Genomic DNA, 16,263 nt, shown 5'->3' on the forward strand with positions numbered 1-16,263 from the left:
ATCAGTGTCTGAATTCACTCATTAGTGTTCATTAAAACTGTCAGGTGAACTATTTTAGTTAACTAGTGTATGAAATAGTGAACAAGGACACAAAGTGTGATTTCAAACACAGACTTCAAAACATCGAATCTGAACTCTGTTAGCTCACAGTTTTCTGCAGTTGGTTACTTTCTCAAAAACAAAAATGTTACCCAGAAAGCACTGTTTTTAACAGAATATTACTGTTTTAGTGAAAAAACATTATTTTACCGTAGAATCTGACCGTTTTTTAACAGCAATTTTTTACAGTGTAGGTACAGTTGCCTCAAACCGGGCCAAAGCACGCTTGTCCACCCTCCCGTCTCCCCCAACGGCCCGCACTCACATACAATCGGGCCTCGGCAAGCTTACGTCATCGATGCTGCGCTCTGTGCTGTTCAGTGAGAAGCGCTCTCAGCAGCACAGAGGAGATTTCTCTAGTTATATCGTTTCAGTCGTTTGATATGCAGTGACATGCAGTCAAATATTTCGCCAAACAGTCCTTACACACACACACGTAAGCGTACTGAGCCAAAGCCCAAGTGAACCGCGCTCAGGCCCACCCCTTCTAACCGGGCCAGGGCTAACCGGTTGTACAAAAGGCTTTTTTTTTTATTTTTTTACAAACATTCAGATGTTGTATTTCAGAGCACAACAAAAGCAGTGCATTGCTAAAGTAGGCTTTTTAGCATTCAGACACATTCATATGTTATTTTTTAAACTGCATAACAATTAGGGATGCAACAATTATAGATTTTGGTTGTACGATGATATAGTCTGAAGAATAATTATGGTTTCACGGTTATCACGTCTAATGTAAATTCAAGCTTTATATTGGGTAAGTGTCCATTTAGGTCAACTGTTGTTGCTATTTGTGTTCATGCATACATAATTACTTTAATAATAATTCGTCTAACATATCTTTTGTTGACTCTGCACTGAAAGGCACCCACAACTCTCCCCGTGAGATGTTTTCTACTGCGTGCAACCGGAAAGACGCAAGCGCATTGCTCCGCTTGTGCGTGCATTTGGTCGTATATTCTTACATTAGAAATAACAAACTTGCAAGCTGAAAAGACGTGATATGGGAACGCCCGCTGCTATAGTTAATCCGGTGTGGGTGTGTATTAGCTTTGGTGTACATATTTGGAACTTTAAACTAGCGCACAGTTGGCAACTTGGCATAACTTTGTTTAATTGCAGCAGTTTCGTTTTGTTCCGTGGAACAGAAATGCGGCTTAGAAGCCTTTACGATTAATTAACTGTGATGAAATAAAACGCAGTTAATAGTAAAATCAGCTAACTGTTGTAATCCCTAATGTAATGTTGCATCCCTATTGACGACATCAATGCATAGTACAAAAGGCCTTTTTTACAAACACATCCAATTGTTTTCGCCTGCCCGCACCACTCGCTTTGGTGACTCACGCTCAGCACGTGCACACATAGGGCTCAACCTGTGCAGTGCACATGCCCTTTTTAGTCTTGGATAGAAAGTGCCCTTCCGAAATGATCAAAAGTGCCCCCGCGACGCGGCACACCCTCGGTCCCGCTCTTCAGTAGGCGCGCGACAACACCGCTCTTGAGTACGCGCGCGACAACACAGCTGATCAGAACGCGCGCGACAACACCGCTCTTCAGTACGCGCGCAACTATGCCCTTTGGACGGTCTCTGCACGAGCTTGCACGGTTGATGGTCGCCTAGTTACAGAAAGAGGCTAGGACAGAATGAGCGCAACACCAATTGAAAATGGTCGAGAAAACCATGCGCTCAAGCTTTTCACATGCAAGTTTTGGGTTGTCATCACCACTTCTGGTCAGAATAACAACACACACCAAAATGAGTGCCGTATAGCAGCAGTACGGAGATTGTAAAGGAAAAAGGTTTGAGAATGTCGCCAAAGTGGCTTTTTGATTTATTTGCATCCCAGCCACTAGCACCCCATCAATACGTTTTTTTTTTTTTTTTTTTTTTTTTTTAGCATAGTGGGTGATATAGCCATTCAACTTCACAATGTGTAATGTTGTTGCAGTATGTATTTGAATATTGGTTAAGAAAGCTCAGATTTGATTACAATAATTTGTATTGTTTTCAGATCTTGAGGTTTACTGTATCATTATTATTCACACCTTAAAGTTTGCTTTGATTGTTCAGCATTCACACTTTACAACTGCACACACTTTGTAACATTTTATTTATCAAATTTAAGAGTCTCTTTAACACTTGTGTTTATTTTATTATAAAGACATCAGATATTTTTGCTTAAATATTTTTGTTTTTGACTTTTAAAACTATTCGTCTTAGTAAGGCAAGTTTATATAGCACATTTCATACAAAGTGGCAATTCAAAGTGCTTTACATGAACAGGAATAAAAGAGACAAGTATAAAAAAATAAAAATTATTAAAATAAAAATTATTTTAAAAAATGTTGGTAAATTAAATAAAAAGTAAAAAAAATTTTGAATATTCCTAGATGGATTATTAAAAAATACTCAATAATTATAAATACCGGATGATATGAAATATGATATTGTGATTATTTTTTTGCTGTATCGGCCAGACCTACTGTGACCTTCTATTCATGCATACTGATATGATTAAGTGGATTTAGTAAGATCATGTCACATAGTGCTTGGATAGTATAAAACTTTTATGGGGTCTGTGTTTAAATTGTTTGCACTGTTCCACCAAAAAGAATACATGTTTATTTAGGAATGCAAAGGAGAAGGTACAGGGAATCAAATACAGGGGAGAACAATTAGGTTATCTTTTATTATTTGCTTTTTAATAAAAGCTGTATACAATTTTAACAGTATATAAAAAAATGTAAGCCAATACCGCTGCCTCACCCTACTGCAAAACCTTAAAACAACAATCTAGATTTATGTTAAAAATTCAACTTCTGTTTAATACATGTTTTTTTAAATATTGTAACTCCTTTTCACGAGTTTTAACCCCACCTGTATTTGAGATGCATGCAGATCCATGGTTATAATGTGGTCAGCACCAGAGACCGACAGCATATTTGCCACCAACTTAGCAGAAATCGGTGCCCGACTCTGCAAAAAAACAAACAAAACAAATTACAAAAAAAGTTATGTAAATATGATATATACAAACTACTTTTCAACATACATTTTTAGAATATGTAACATTAATAACATTACGCAGAATATGTACTCCATTAACTTTAACTTATTTGACAGACATTGGTAGAGGCTGACCAATTTACTGTTTTGCCAATATTGTCAGCCCATATCAATCATACATACATATGTACTAAAAGGTACAACTGTAAGAATGGCCAAATAGTCAGGGGCCTACATGAGAGATGCTACAGTTGGGACAGTAGACAGGATTGTTAGTGGCCTGATAGAACCAGTGCTGGCTCCTTAATAAAGATTGGATTTTTTTGTTTTTTTAGTTTATGACCATTTGTCATTATCTTATAATCGAGCAGCATCACTTACAATATTAACTGTGCTCATGCGAGCAAAAAAAGAGATGCTCAGGCACGCACAGTCTTTCAGCTTTAACGTATTTTTGAATGTCTTTTTGTATGCAGCAGCGGCAGCCATTTTCACTTTAACAATTCTTAAACCTGATTATTAATGTATTAGCCTAACATTAACCATGTGCATACAATCTTCCTTTCATTATCGCACACAGTAATTTTTTTTCACCTGCTTTCTTTTGCTTACAGTTATTTGTGTTGGTTTCATTATCATCCTTTACAATAACATTGCTTTAATAGGACATTAACTCCCCATGTACAGTTGATGTCAGAATTATTAGCCCCCCGTTAATTTTTTTCCCCAATTTCTGTTTAACTGAGAGCAGATTTTTCCAACAAATTTCTAAACATAATAGTTTTATTAACTCATTTCTAATAACTGATTTGTTTTATCTTTGCAATGATGACAGTAAATAATATTTTACTAGATATTTTTCAAGACACTTCCACACAGCTTAAAGTGACATTTAAAGGCTTAACTGGCCTAAAAAGGTAACTAGGCAGTTATTGTATAATGATGAACTGTTGTGTAGATAGTAGAAAAAAATAGCTTAAATGGGCTAATAATTTTGATCTTAAAATGGTTTCTAAAAAATGTAAAACTGCTTTTATTCTAGCCGAAAGAAAACAAATAAGGCTTTCAACAGAAAAAAAACAATATTATGAGACATAATGTGAAAATTTTCTTGGTCTGTAAATATCATTTGGGAAATATAAGAAAAAAAAGAGGGGCTAATAATTCTGACATCAACTGTACTGTTAACTAGTACCCTACGGACAATTTAGCCTACCTAATTTACCTGTATCGCATGTCTTTGGACTGTGGGGGAAACCGGAGCACCCGGAGGAAACCCACGCGAAGGCAGGAAGAACATGCAAACTCTACACAGAAAGGCCAACTGAGCCGAGGTTCGAACCAGTGACCTTCTTGCTGTGAGGCGACAGCACTACCTACTGCGCCACTGCCTCGCCCTGGACAGACTACTATGTAGATTTAGACAGTAGTAGTTTTTAGATAGTGTAGTTTACCAATAACCATTTTTAACATTAAGTGCTTTTAAGAACATTTTTGTTGAACAAAAAGTGTATGTATACAGCTATATTCTGTTTGTTTTGACAAACCATTTAAATATGTGTTGCTAAGAAATAATTAGTTTGGTGTGGCCAGAAAATAATTGGTAAACCCTTAGTGTTAAGCCATGTGAAATAAAAACATGTGTTGTTGGTGTGTCATTAGTTTTGTTTTATAGGGTGACACAACCCATTTGCTCATGCTCATTGAGCAAGGTTACACACAACACAAATAAAGTATTATCTATATTCACTGAAAAATTGATAAAAGTATTCATTTTCAAAATGTGGTGTACTCATTTATGCTGAGCACTGTATATACATACAGGTACATACACACTGGCTGTTATTTTAGTCTGTATTCTACATGAAGTATCAATCAAACAATTAACTGTAACCAAAGTTTTTCACAACAATCAAGCTTAAAGTATTTTCTAACCAGGGGTCCGTTCTTTGGTCCTCGCTTGAACAATCTAAAATGAATTGATATATCCTGGATCTTTTAATCTTGATAACTGATCTCTATCTATTTTGACTCTTCAAACAAATTTGTGAATCAGATTAAAATGTTTGGAAGAACTGATCTGAGATCGCTGCGTGTGTTGTGAAGAACTGATTTATTGATCCTCGAAATCCTGATCAGCAATACAACGATTGGCTGACGGCAGCAGCGTAATGACATCATCTGATTAATATTCAACTATCCATGTGAGCAAAATTACATGAAATTCGTAGTAAATGGTTTGTTAAATATGATACACAATAACTTCTGCATGCCTTATAGATTCATGTGTCAAGAGTATTTGCTATTTATTTGGCTTTACAATGAATTTTCTTTATTATTATAGCCATAGAAGTACTATAGTAGCCGGTTTCTAAATCGGTGTAATGAATAACTGGATGTTTAAATTATATTTGCATCACAAAAGCATTTTGATATTGATAAAGGTGTTTGCAACTTTTGTGAAGCATCAAACCACCATCATATTAACTGCTAAAACATGTTTATGACTGCATAAATGTATTATTCCTTTAAAAAAAGTTGTATTTATGCATATCTATTATTATACACAAATTGTTTTGGAATTGACTTTTGGATGAGTTTTGAAGAACGAAACGATCCTGGATCATTTCAGGTCATGAATAACTAAATCCAGCTAACCGAGTAATCCACCTACGAAGAACAGACCCCAGGTTTACCATTTCCTGCTCCTTACTCAATCTGTACTCCAAGCTAACCTGTTTCTTGATCCACAGAAAATAAGGATTTACTTGATGTAATTGTTACATCACAAACATGTTATATCATTGGTACAATTCTAATGTAAGTATTATTTTAAAGATTATGTATTTTTTGAGTATTTTACCTGAGCACATGTGAGCTTTCCAAATTTTACATACATCACACAGACACGTGTGTGTGTGTATATATATATATATATATATATATATATATATATATATATATATATATATATATATATATATATATATATATATATATATATATATATATAAATACAGTTGAAGTCAGAATTGTTAGCCCCCCTAAATTATTAGCCCCCGTTTATTTTTCCCCAATTTCTGTTTAACGGAGAGAAGATTTTTTTCCACACATTTCTAAACATATTAGTTTTAGTAACTTATTTCTAATAACTGATTTATTTTATCTTTGCCATGATGACAGTAAATAATATTTGACTAGATATTTTTAAGACACTTCAATACAGCTTAAAGTGACATTTAAAGGCTTAACTAGGTTAATCAAGTTAACTAGTTAAGTTAAGGTATTTAGGCAAGTTATTTTATAACAATGGTTTGTTCTGAAGAATTAAAGGGCTAATAATTTTGACCTTAAAATGGTTCATAAAAAAATTTAAACCGCTTTTTATTCAAGCCGAAATAAAACAAAAGTCTTTCTCCAAAAGAAAAAATATTATCAGACATACTGTAAAAATGTCCTTGCTCTGTTAAACATCATTTGGGAAATATTTAAAAAAGAAGAAATAAATCAAAGAGGGGCTAATAATTCAGACTTCAACTGTGTATAAATAGATAGATAGATAGATAGATAGATAGATAGATAGATAGATAGATAGATAGATAGATAGATAGATAGATAGATAGATAGATAGATAGATTATTTATTGGTTATTTATTGGTTATTTATTGGTTATTTATTTATTTATTGGGTATTTATTGGTTATTTATTGGTTATTTATTGAATTACGTTCATTTTTGTATAGCGGGCCAGATTCTATTGATATTTATAAAAAGCCTCGCGGGCCGCCACAAAACTGATTGCGGGCCGCAGATGGCCCGCGGGCCGTAGTTTGGACACGCCTGGTCTACACAAAGAATATCAGCTGATACATTGATGGAACATTTTACTCCCTAATATGAGTATTGCCCTCAAAATAGTATTTTGGTTTGGCTATAGACATTACCAGCACAGATTTCCTAAATAATTAATTAGGGTTAGATAATAAACATGGTCTCACCTTATCCTTTTTATCTTGTCGGGCATAAGGAAAGCATGGGATGACTGCAGTGACTCTAGTGGCAGATGCTATTTTGCATGCATTAATCATAATCAGAAGTTCCATAAGATTATCATTAATTTCACCACAGCCACTCTGGACAATGTACACATCTTCTCCACGAACACTCTCTCCAATCTCCACACTGCAGAAGACAGAACATGTTAAAGTTACATTAGTAACATGGTAAAAACCTATCTCAGCTGTTTACACAAATTGAAATGCAACATTTAGTTGATAATTCTTAAAATATTATTAAATTGTTCCACGACAAATAAAACGCATGCTCACTAAAGCTAGCTCAGGTCCCTGAAAGGGCCATGACTAGTTCTATTGTTAAGACCAATCTTAACTTCTGCTTCAAACGTATGCGTATGGTCCGGCACAGCCTCCGCCAACGTGCACCTCAAAAAATGTAACTACATATCGCAACGACACGTACTGTAGTGCAAGCTCTGTGATGGGTCAGATTGGTAACGGTGATGAGTGTGGGTGGTACTCAGAGCTGCAAGCCCAATAAAGCCAAGTGTATCTGTCTGCGGACTGCAAAACAGGGGTGTAACATGTGGGAGTATAACCTGCAGTAAGTCAGAGAGGCGTAACTTGAAGTTATCGACATCCCATAAAACCATGCGAGATGTCACAACAAGATGTTGGTAGCAAGATGGCAGAAATACTGACCAGAAAACTTTTTCACCAGACGTTTTCATGAGTTTTCTCCAATTTTTCCCACAACCAATTCATTTGATTTATTATTATATTTATTCATAGGGGTGTCAAAATTAATCGTTTCTTCGGTGCACCGCAATGCAAACAATTCTGTATCGTTTCAGTAATACACACACACACACACACACACACACACACACACACAGTGGCCCATTTGACCTGCTGGCGTGACTTTTCTTCTCCTCTTGGCTGTTTTACAGCGTTACTTCTGGATACAGAAACGAGCACGTGTCTGCAGAGTTTTTTCTACCGTGTTTATCATGCATCAGCTGTGATCGCCGCTGGCACCTGCCGCTTATTAGTATCACTCATCTGTAAAAAGAGCCAATCGCAACCGTTTTTGTTGATGGTGTGACCAATCAAAGAGGTGTAAGAGAACTAGACAAGGATCAGAAAGTGAGCTGGATATTTATATTTGTTTATATTATTTGCTAAAGGCTCGTGTTGTTTAAAGGTACAGTTTATATATCTAACTGTTTTTATTAAATGACAAAATAGTAACACAAATAGTATATAAATATAAATTTATTAATTTAATAGAAGAACTGCTACTGTGAAGAAAATATAAAACTGTGTATGAAAAGCACAGTCAATGCACCGTGATCTTTAACAAATATCAAATTGAACCGAATCGATGGCATGATAATCGTAACCGAACCGAACCGTGAAACTAGTGTAGGTTCACAGCTTTAAGGGACGATAACCGGTTTTAATGTTACCGAGGTTTGGAAAAGTCAAGGTATTAAAATGGCAAAAAAATATGTTATACCGTTTCTAAGGTATATATAAAGGGTATTTTAGGGTTCAAATAACAGTCACAACTCGCGGCTGTGATGGTTTGCTTTAGGGTTGGTGTAGCTGTAGATGTTTATAACGATGATAGTTGATATTAGGGTTGTGGTAGGTAAAGACATTAATAACGATGATAGTTGATATTAGGGTTGTGGTAGGTAAAGACATTAATAACTGTGATGGTTGGGTTTAGGGTTGGGGAAGATGTAGATGTTAATAACTTTGATGGCTGGGTTTAGGGTTGGGGAAGATGTAAACGTTAATAACTGTGACGGTAGGGCTGCACGATTAATTGAAAAAAAAAACACGATCTCAATTCGACCCTACACACGATCTTAATTCAGCTTTTCTACGATTCAGCCAATTATATTTTCAAGTTCAGGAGAGAAGAGTAAAGGCAGACGCACAAGTCTTCACTGCAACATGGACACCTTCAAATGGCGTTAAAAGTGTCACATATTGCATTTATAAGGTATAATTCACCCAGAAATGCTATTTCTATCTAAATGTAATGTATTCGCGGCTGCGAAATCACATGAGGTGACCGTGAGCTGTTTGTTTACTACCGAGAAGGCACACGTGCACACCAATCACGCCTACTTAGGTGAACAGAACCTGCATATACTGTGAATAACAAGTAATAAAGTTGTAAATAAGGTTTGTTTGTTGCACATTGTGATCTCTTGAGAGCTGCGCTGAAAGAATGATTTGCATAAGGAAGTGAAAGTGAAGGTGGTATTACACCAAATTCTGTCATGATCGTATTCTGTGAGCCTAGTAGGCGCTGTTCTTACTGTTTGGCTTGAACTCGCTCCAACAGGCACCGGTGCGCACATCATTTAAATAATCATATCGCATTTTACAGTTATGAATATGAATAAATGTTTACTGTGTCAGTATAACTAGCCTATATAATGTTGAATATAATGCAAGAAGGAATCTGATAATGACAAATGTCTCATTTTACCAGTGAAAACAAATTGCCTAATAATGCTGTCAATAACAGATGACAAGCATATGTCTCAAACATAATAATTGCACTTCAGAATTATGAATAGTTATATTTACTGTGAAGTAACAAACAGGACATGTTGAAAGTCTGTTCAAGTCCACCATAATAAAAAACTTTGCATTTTAACCAACAGTAGAACTACACATTGGCCAATTATTATTATTATTGTTTTACCATATGTTTAAGAATAACAATAATAATATCCTACCATTATTAACTTTTCTTTTACTTCTACAGAATCGTGAGAAAATTGTGATCTTGATTTTCAGCAAAAAAATTGTGATTCACATTTTAACCAGAATCGTGCAGCCATACGTGATGGTTGGGTTTAGGAAGATGTAGACGTTAATAACTGTGATGATTGGGTTAAGGGTTGGGGTAGGTGTAGACACTTATAACAAATATGGTTTAGGATTGTGGTAGGTATAGACATTAATAACTGTGATGGTTGGGTTTAGATGTGGAATAGGTGTAGTAGACATTAAAAACTGATGTACAGTGCCATCTTGCCAACAACAGTTTTGACACAAGGGTCTTCATAACTTCATGTTACCCCCTGGTCTTGCAGTGCATAGACAGACACTACTCGATGGAACGAGTGTTTAAAAGTGTTGAGTCCCATGAAGGAGCTCCAGTTAAAACTTTTGTTTTGTGTTTATGTGTTTATGAAGATTGGCCGATTTACAAGACACCAGTTCCCACATCTGAATGAACGAGTTTGAGCTACTAGTAGATTAAGGTAGCATTTAGAAAAAACAAAATACCTGTGAAGAAACTCAAAACAGAGGAACATAAAAACCCACTGCCAGCTAGCAATTCAGAAGTGTCATTGCAGAGCAACACAAACAGCATGCAGAAGTATAAATGCATAGCTAGGCAAAAGGCATGCACCATGGGTCCCGCCAATCACTCGACGCAAAAGTATAAATCAACCTTAAGGCAAAAAGTGGCCAGAAAAAAAGCTGCCAACCTCAACATCCAATCTTTCATCCTGTGCTGAAGATACCTTTTCCACAATAACCTAATCACCCCACAGTGAATCGATGTGATTGCACTTTCACCCACACTCAAGAAAAATAATTGACATGAGTCCCGTATAATAAAAAAATTATTTTGACTTGCATTTTATGAATCATGACCATGAGAAAAAAAAAAAAAAAAAAAAAAAAAAAAATATATATATATATATATATATATATATATATATATATATATATATATATATATAATATTAAAATGTAATAAACAAAAAAGGGTAGTTCTATAGAAACATTAAAGTAATGTGTTTGACTTTTTTTTTAAGCAAGCTTAAAATCTGTAACCATTGACTTTTATTGTATTTATTTTCCTACTACAGAAGTCAATGGTTCCAGGTTTTCAGTTCCTCCATACTTAAATACTTTTAGTGTTCAACTGAACATAGAAACTCATAAAGCTTTGAAACCACCTGAGTATGAATAAATACTAAATAGTGAGTAAAAATGTCTTGGATGAACTATCCCTTTAAGTGTAGATGTCATTAAAGGCTTACTTTACTCTAGGAACCATGGTAATGTTGATTACAACATTCAGTTACCAGACAATTATCTATATTATTAGTGGGGGAAAGACATAATAAACTTAAGATGCAGATGACTATGCTATGACTGGACAACCGTTCTGCATTGTTAGACACTGCAGCCAGTACATGTTAAAAATTGCTTAGAAAACTTTAGGGTACTTCAAATGACAATCAAAGTAATTCACCCTTATATAATTGAGACTGGTCCTAAATTTCAAGATAATTGCCAAGGATGGATAAAAGCTGAATCACTGACTTGGGGAACAAAAGCCATGTTTGGCACCAGCAACACTTACCGTAATCTAGACTAAAATGCATGATGACACAGGCTAACTTAATCACGAAGGACTCTTTGCATGCACATACTGTGATGTGTGATGCACAAGGGTTTAATTGGCGAACTTGTAAATATACTTGAAAAATACTCAAATTAATCTGTTGTTGGATATAATAATAAACAAAAAATTACTTAATATACTGTACTGTTTTCTACAACTTCACTACAATACACCAAAGTTTACTGTAGTAAAAACTAAAGTATACAACTGTATTTACTACAGTATATATATTTACAGATTATATATTCAGTAAAGTATGATGCAGCATTCATTAACAGAGCCTAAATAACGTAAGATATACAGCATTATACACTAGTGTAGTTCAAAAACTATATAAACTATATATGAATTATTAAATTATGTGGTTGATGGAGTGTAGGCTGCTAGTCTTTTAGGGCAAACTATTTAATTTGTAAATAGTGTGTCTGAAATGCAATCTATACTTGTGGAATAACAAAGACAAGCACATCTTTGTTAAGTTTCATTTAGATTTGAGCAACTACTAATGTGAATTGGTGGACTCTAGACATGGGACGATAACTAGTTTCAAGGTTTAAGGCAGTTTGGAAAAGTCACAGTTTTAAAACCGCCAGAGCTTCTGTTATACCGTTCATGAGGTATATTTAAGGTTTTTTTGTTGTTGTTGTTTGTTTACATGCTTTTCACAACTATTTTGTTTAGTTTTTTAGGGCAACAGTCTCTTCAATAGAAAAGGAACCTCTACGTTAAAAGCTACAGGTCAAAAATATTTTAAATATTTCTTAAAAACAAATTCTTTTATTCATGGTGGGGGGGGGTGTTGTTTTTTAACCAGACATTTAAAAAGAACTTATTTTGGTAAACACAGTAATAATAACAAGACTGTAATACCGTGAAATTGTGATATTTATCTTCTAAGGTTATCATACCGTCTGAATTTTATCACGACCTTTGCCTAAGGCAGGGGTTCCCAAACTTTTCAGGCGACGACCCCCAATATAACAATGCCAACCACTCGCGAACCCCAATATCCTCTGAGGTGGTTATAAATACACACATACCAATAGACCCAAGTCTATTCTTCATTTAATTTTTTTTATGTGAGTGCTGTAAATGGGCCAGAAAGTTTAACCTGGTGTTATAAAATCAATCTGCTGCAGCTGACACTATTGCTGTGTCTTTAATACAATGTAATTACCCCAGGGATCGCAATCCAATAGAACTAGTAACTATAAGCTACTATAGTAGCTATGCAGTATATATAACTATAAATGACTATTTTCCTCTTCAGTAGGTTATGGATAAAATATGATAATTCTTATGGTTTAATAAAAATCAATAGATTTTTTGGAAATCACCAGGTGACCCTCCTTCATTGTCCTGCGACCCCTCGGGGGGTCCCGACCCCCACTTTGAGAACCACTGGCCTAAAGGACTCACATCACCTATTCATAGCAGTCAGAGAGTTGAATCTCAGACAAAGGTTCAGATAGTATTGCTCAACAGAGACGACATATCTCTGATCTTCTGATCAACACCATATACAATCCATCCCAATAAAACATAAGTACTGTTTAATAACTGTTTCATGTTTTTTTTTTTTCTTTTACTATTTATCGTTATTATAGACGATCATCGTCATTGTCAGAAAAGTAATGTTGAATGTATACAGCTTTATTTGGCTGGTCACGCTTTTTTTTAAATAAATATGCCACTAGAATGAACTAGTTTGAATTTATTGTTGGGGGCAGAAAAAAATTTGTCAGGGCAAGTAAAAATCACTTAAAATCTTTACCGAGTCCTGCCTAAATCTCAGTCTCCTATCCTGTCTGCCTGTCTCCTACTCATGTTTATCAAAGTTAACTTTATAAATATATAGATAAATATATAAATATATTGGATAATAGAGTTTAATAACATTGCAGAATTCCTAGATAACTGGGTATGTTGAATATAATATTATACAATAATGTAATTGTTGTTTTGCTGACTGTGTGGCCCTGTTGTTGCTTGAGGGGGTTTGCTAAAGTATGTTACATTAATTGCGAATATTAAAAAAACTAACGTTAGACAAAATCTTGATCCAACTCAATCAAATAATTTTGGGCCGTTTTGTGAGGTTTTTGGGCTAGAATCCATCGACTCTCTCTGCTGATGGACCACGCTTGTCCCTCCACCGCCAGCGTAAAGATCTCTGTAAAACGTTACCTTGTACAATTCGGACTCGAGAGAGGCTTGTTATGAAGAAAATTCGCCAATTACTGAACTACAACTCCCACTAGCACGCGAGCAACAAAACGTAAATGTAACATGAATCCAGAAATCACTCACCACGTCTCTTGGTTGCTAAACTTTTTCGTAACCACTTTTCCTAACTCCAGTCCTAGACGGTCCGCAATTTTTTGAGACAGATCCTGGTGGGAGCTACCGCTGAAAATCTTGATGTTAGGCATGTTCTTTTTCTTTTTCCTCTTTTGTTTTCACCAGACCCGAGTGCACAAGCAAAATGGAATGCCTGCTTGCAAACACGCACACAAAACGGAGTATCGTTGGCGTATTGATCAGATATTTGATATCTGATGTTGATGTTACTAATATACTGTCATAGTTGATGCTCGACTTTACGCGCGTGACATCATCTGTCGACTTCTTCTTTGATGTTTTACGCCGTTTTGCAAACCAGCTATGGAAGCATATACTGCCACCTACAATGATGGAGTGTGAAGTAAATGGATAATCATGGAGTCATCATTTACTACACCCTTTACTTGTTTCAGACATAAATGAATTTGTTTCTTCTGTTATACACAATAATATATTCTGAAGACTGGAAAGCTGTTACATGTTCTGTATTTTTTTCCCCTAAGTCAATAGTTACAAGTTTTCATTCACTCACTCTCCTTCGGCTTAGTCCCTGATTTAGGGTTTGCTACAGCAGAATGAACCACCCTGGAATATGTTTTATGTGGCATATGCCCTTCCACTCGCAACCCAGCAGAAACACACATATACATCTCTAATTCACACACACATTCATTCACTGGGGCCAGATTGTTTACCCAATTCACCTATACTGCATCAGGCCTGTAGCCAACCTGGTGAAAGGGTGGTTCTTTGTTTTCTTTTTTTGCAGTTATCCGCCTCATTTTATATTTAATTATTATGTTAAATAATGCATTTTAGTGGTATTTTAAGCACGATTTTTAGCTGAATCAGCTTGCCAGATGGCTTTCATAATCACACCTTTTCATTTCATTTCATTTTCACATATTTTATATATCCAAGATTTAGAATAAATGTTACTTGTAAAATGTTTTCTCTATTTAAAAATAGCCAAAAGTAGCGAAAGATGACTTTACTTGCTGTTGGATGTTGGACTCATGAAAAATAATTGTTTGCATTGCAAACTGAAGTCACACTGAACCAATAACAACCAACAGAGAATTGTGCTTGGTCTTAAAGCCTTTTTTGATGGATTATTTTCCCTATTTATGATGACATAGCCGTCAAAATAAGACAAATGAGCTCATGTATGAGAAAATCCACATAACCATGAGAACATATAAACTCCACACAGAAATGCGAACTAGAATCTTCTTGCTGTGAGGCAACAGTGCTAAAGACTGAGCCACCATGCTGACCCAGGAAAAACACTCCTAAAAGTTTAAAATCACTTGTGGGTTTAGGTTAAAGTTTATTTAAAAACAATGAGTACATTTTCATTTTTGTGTGAACTATCCTTTTAGTGGAAAGTTAAACATAACCCAAACAAAATAGCTTAATACAATAGCCTCTTCAAATTTTGTGAGTTAACCCTGTGTTTTATTAAATATTGCGTGACATATGTCAATTGATGTATCTTTATTTAACAATTTCTTTCTATTTGATTGTTTCTGCAAGTTGTATTCTCTCATGATCACATTCTATTATGTGTTCTGTTTTAGAATGATCAATGTTTTCCAATATAGGCTAATGATTGGTTAAGTGTGTCCAATTCTAAGACAAGACAGCCTATGTTGTTTTCTTATATTTTTAATTCCTGACAGTTCTCCTTTAATTTCCAACTGTTTTTGGAAGGTGTCTTTCTTTACTCTCACCATCCCATTTCTTTTTTATGTCTGATTTAGGCTATCCATTGGAGGAATTAACTCTAAATAGGTATTTTTAACTATTGTTGTTTGCATTCTGTTGTAAATTTTTTTATAAAAAGACTTGTTTGTAGATAGCACTCTTTAATATTGAAAAGTAATTGGAACACTTCAGATTTATTGATCTTGTCTGCACAGAAGAGTCTTAAATATTGAAAAGTAATGGGAACACTTCAGATATATTGATCTTGTTCGCACAGAAGAGTCAAAAATATTCTAATGACTTTGCATTGTAAACACTGTTAAATAACTTGATGCTTATTCCTGCAGCAGCAGTCTTGATGCTGCAGGAATGGCGATATTATATATATATATATATATATATATATATATATATATATATATATATATATATATATATATATATATATATATATATAATCAAATCCTTTTTAAGCATGTCTTCTTTAAAATTACACAAATAGTATGTTAACTTAAGCCTGTGGTTGGCAGCCTACTTGAAGTTGACTAGCTTGAACAAAATAACAAGTGGAGGAGCGAGGTGATTCCACAGGCTCTGATGGGGAGATATATGGCAATGGTTGATACATTTTTCAGT

The 16,263-nt window shown here is 34.9% G+C and overlaps 1 protein-coding gene across 1 annotated transcript in view; it reads right to left on the reverse strand.

Moving 5' to 3' along the window:
- Positions 1-14,208, reverse strand: part of prps1b (phosphoribosyl pyrophosphate synthetase 1B) — a 29,829-nt gene extending 15,621 nt beyond the window's left edge. Inside the window, exons 1-3 of the mRNA NM_001076568.2 lie at positions 13,888-14,208; positions 7,107-7,290; positions 2,981-3,079 (exon numbers count right to left, since the gene is read on the reverse strand). Coding sequence (NP_001070036.1) covers positions 2,981-3,079; positions 7,107-7,290; positions 13,888-14,009 — 405 coding nt within the window. The 5' untranslated portion in view covers positions 14,010-14,208. The remainder of the gene's footprint in view (positions 1-2,980; positions 3,080-7,106; positions 7,291-13,887) is intronic.
- Between the last annotated feature and the right edge of the window lie 2,055 nt (positions 14,209-16,263).

Source organism: Danio rerio, chromosome 14, assembly GCF_049306965.1.
Source record: "Danio rerio strain Tuebingen ecotype United States chromosome 14, GRCz12tu, whole genome shotgun sequence".
In the NCBI taxonomy this organism is placed as follows: domain Eukaryota; kingdom Metazoa; phylum Chordata; class Actinopteri; order Cypriniformes; family Danionidae; genus Danio; species Danio rerio.